The following is an 841-nucleotide window of genomic DNA, read 5'->3' on the forward strand; positions in this document are numbered from 1 at the left end:
CTGCCCAGGCTACCCTCGGACTTGCTGCCCAGCACTTTCTGGGATGACCCACACCACACCAGGCTGCATCTAACTTACCATGACCACCATGACATTATGGGCATGTGCCCGAAGACCCAGCCTCACAAGTTTCTTAATCTGTTTGTCTTCCATGCAATGGGGTAGCAATGATTATTGCTTAAATGAGGTAACCTAGCATCACCTACTTAGCAAAACGTGTGATACCAGGAGTAATGAGCCCCTGGTCAGGATTTCTTTCCAGGTAGAAAAGAAATGCTTAAAAAAAAAAAAAAGATACTCTGTTTTGACATCTTGAGCTCCAGATGTTTCAATCTATTTTCCATAAAATTATCAAATGTTACCTAGCACAGTGCCTGCACACAGAAAGCATGAGACAGACACTGGTTGTCAATACTATGATTCAAAGCCAGCTGCAGGGATGCTGGGGGCTGGGATGTAGCCCCTAGGACCCCAGGAACCTTACCATCTGGAGCTCCTGCTGCTGGTGAACACTGGCATCCAGCTCAGCCTGGAAATTCTGCTGCTTCTGCAACTGTGTTTGCATCGTGGTTGTGTCCTTCTGATCCTCATCCAGAGCCACCAGGTTCTTCTCCCTCAGCCATGTGGCTACCTGACACAAGGGAAAGCTTTGCTTTCTCTAACCTCTGGAGAGCCCCTGAGGAAGGTGCACCCCCACAATCCCTCACAGTGAAAGCAAAGGGAACCTCGTTGGAGTCCTGCAAAAATCTCCTTAGCTTCCGAAGCTCCTCCAGCTGGTGTCCCCGGGCCCTCGCTTGTTCTGTGAGTGCCTCTGCCCTGCAAAAAGAGTTTCATGGACCCC

General features: G+C 49.6%; 1 protein-coding gene across 1 annotated transcript in view; it reads right to left on the reverse strand.

The window, feature by feature from the left end:
- Positions 1-841, reverse strand: part of Sptbn5 (spectrin beta, non-erythrocytic 5) — a 47,060-nt gene that overhangs the window by 10,551 nt on the left and 35,668 nt on the right. Inside the window, exons 50-51 of the mRNA XM_031371552.1 lie at positions 726-816; positions 485-631 (exon numbers count right to left, since the gene is read on the reverse strand). Of these exons, the coding sequence (XP_031227412.1) occupies positions 485-631; positions 726-816 (238 nt within the window). The remainder of the gene's footprint in view (positions 1-484; positions 632-725; positions 817-841) is intronic.

This window comes from Mastomys coucha, unplaced genomic scaffold, assembly GCF_008632895.1.
Source record: "Mastomys coucha isolate ucsf_1 unplaced genomic scaffold, UCSF_Mcou_1 pScaffold15, whole genome shotgun sequence".
NCBI classification, from domain to species: domain Eukaryota; kingdom Metazoa; phylum Chordata; class Mammalia; order Rodentia; family Muridae; genus Mastomys; species Mastomys coucha.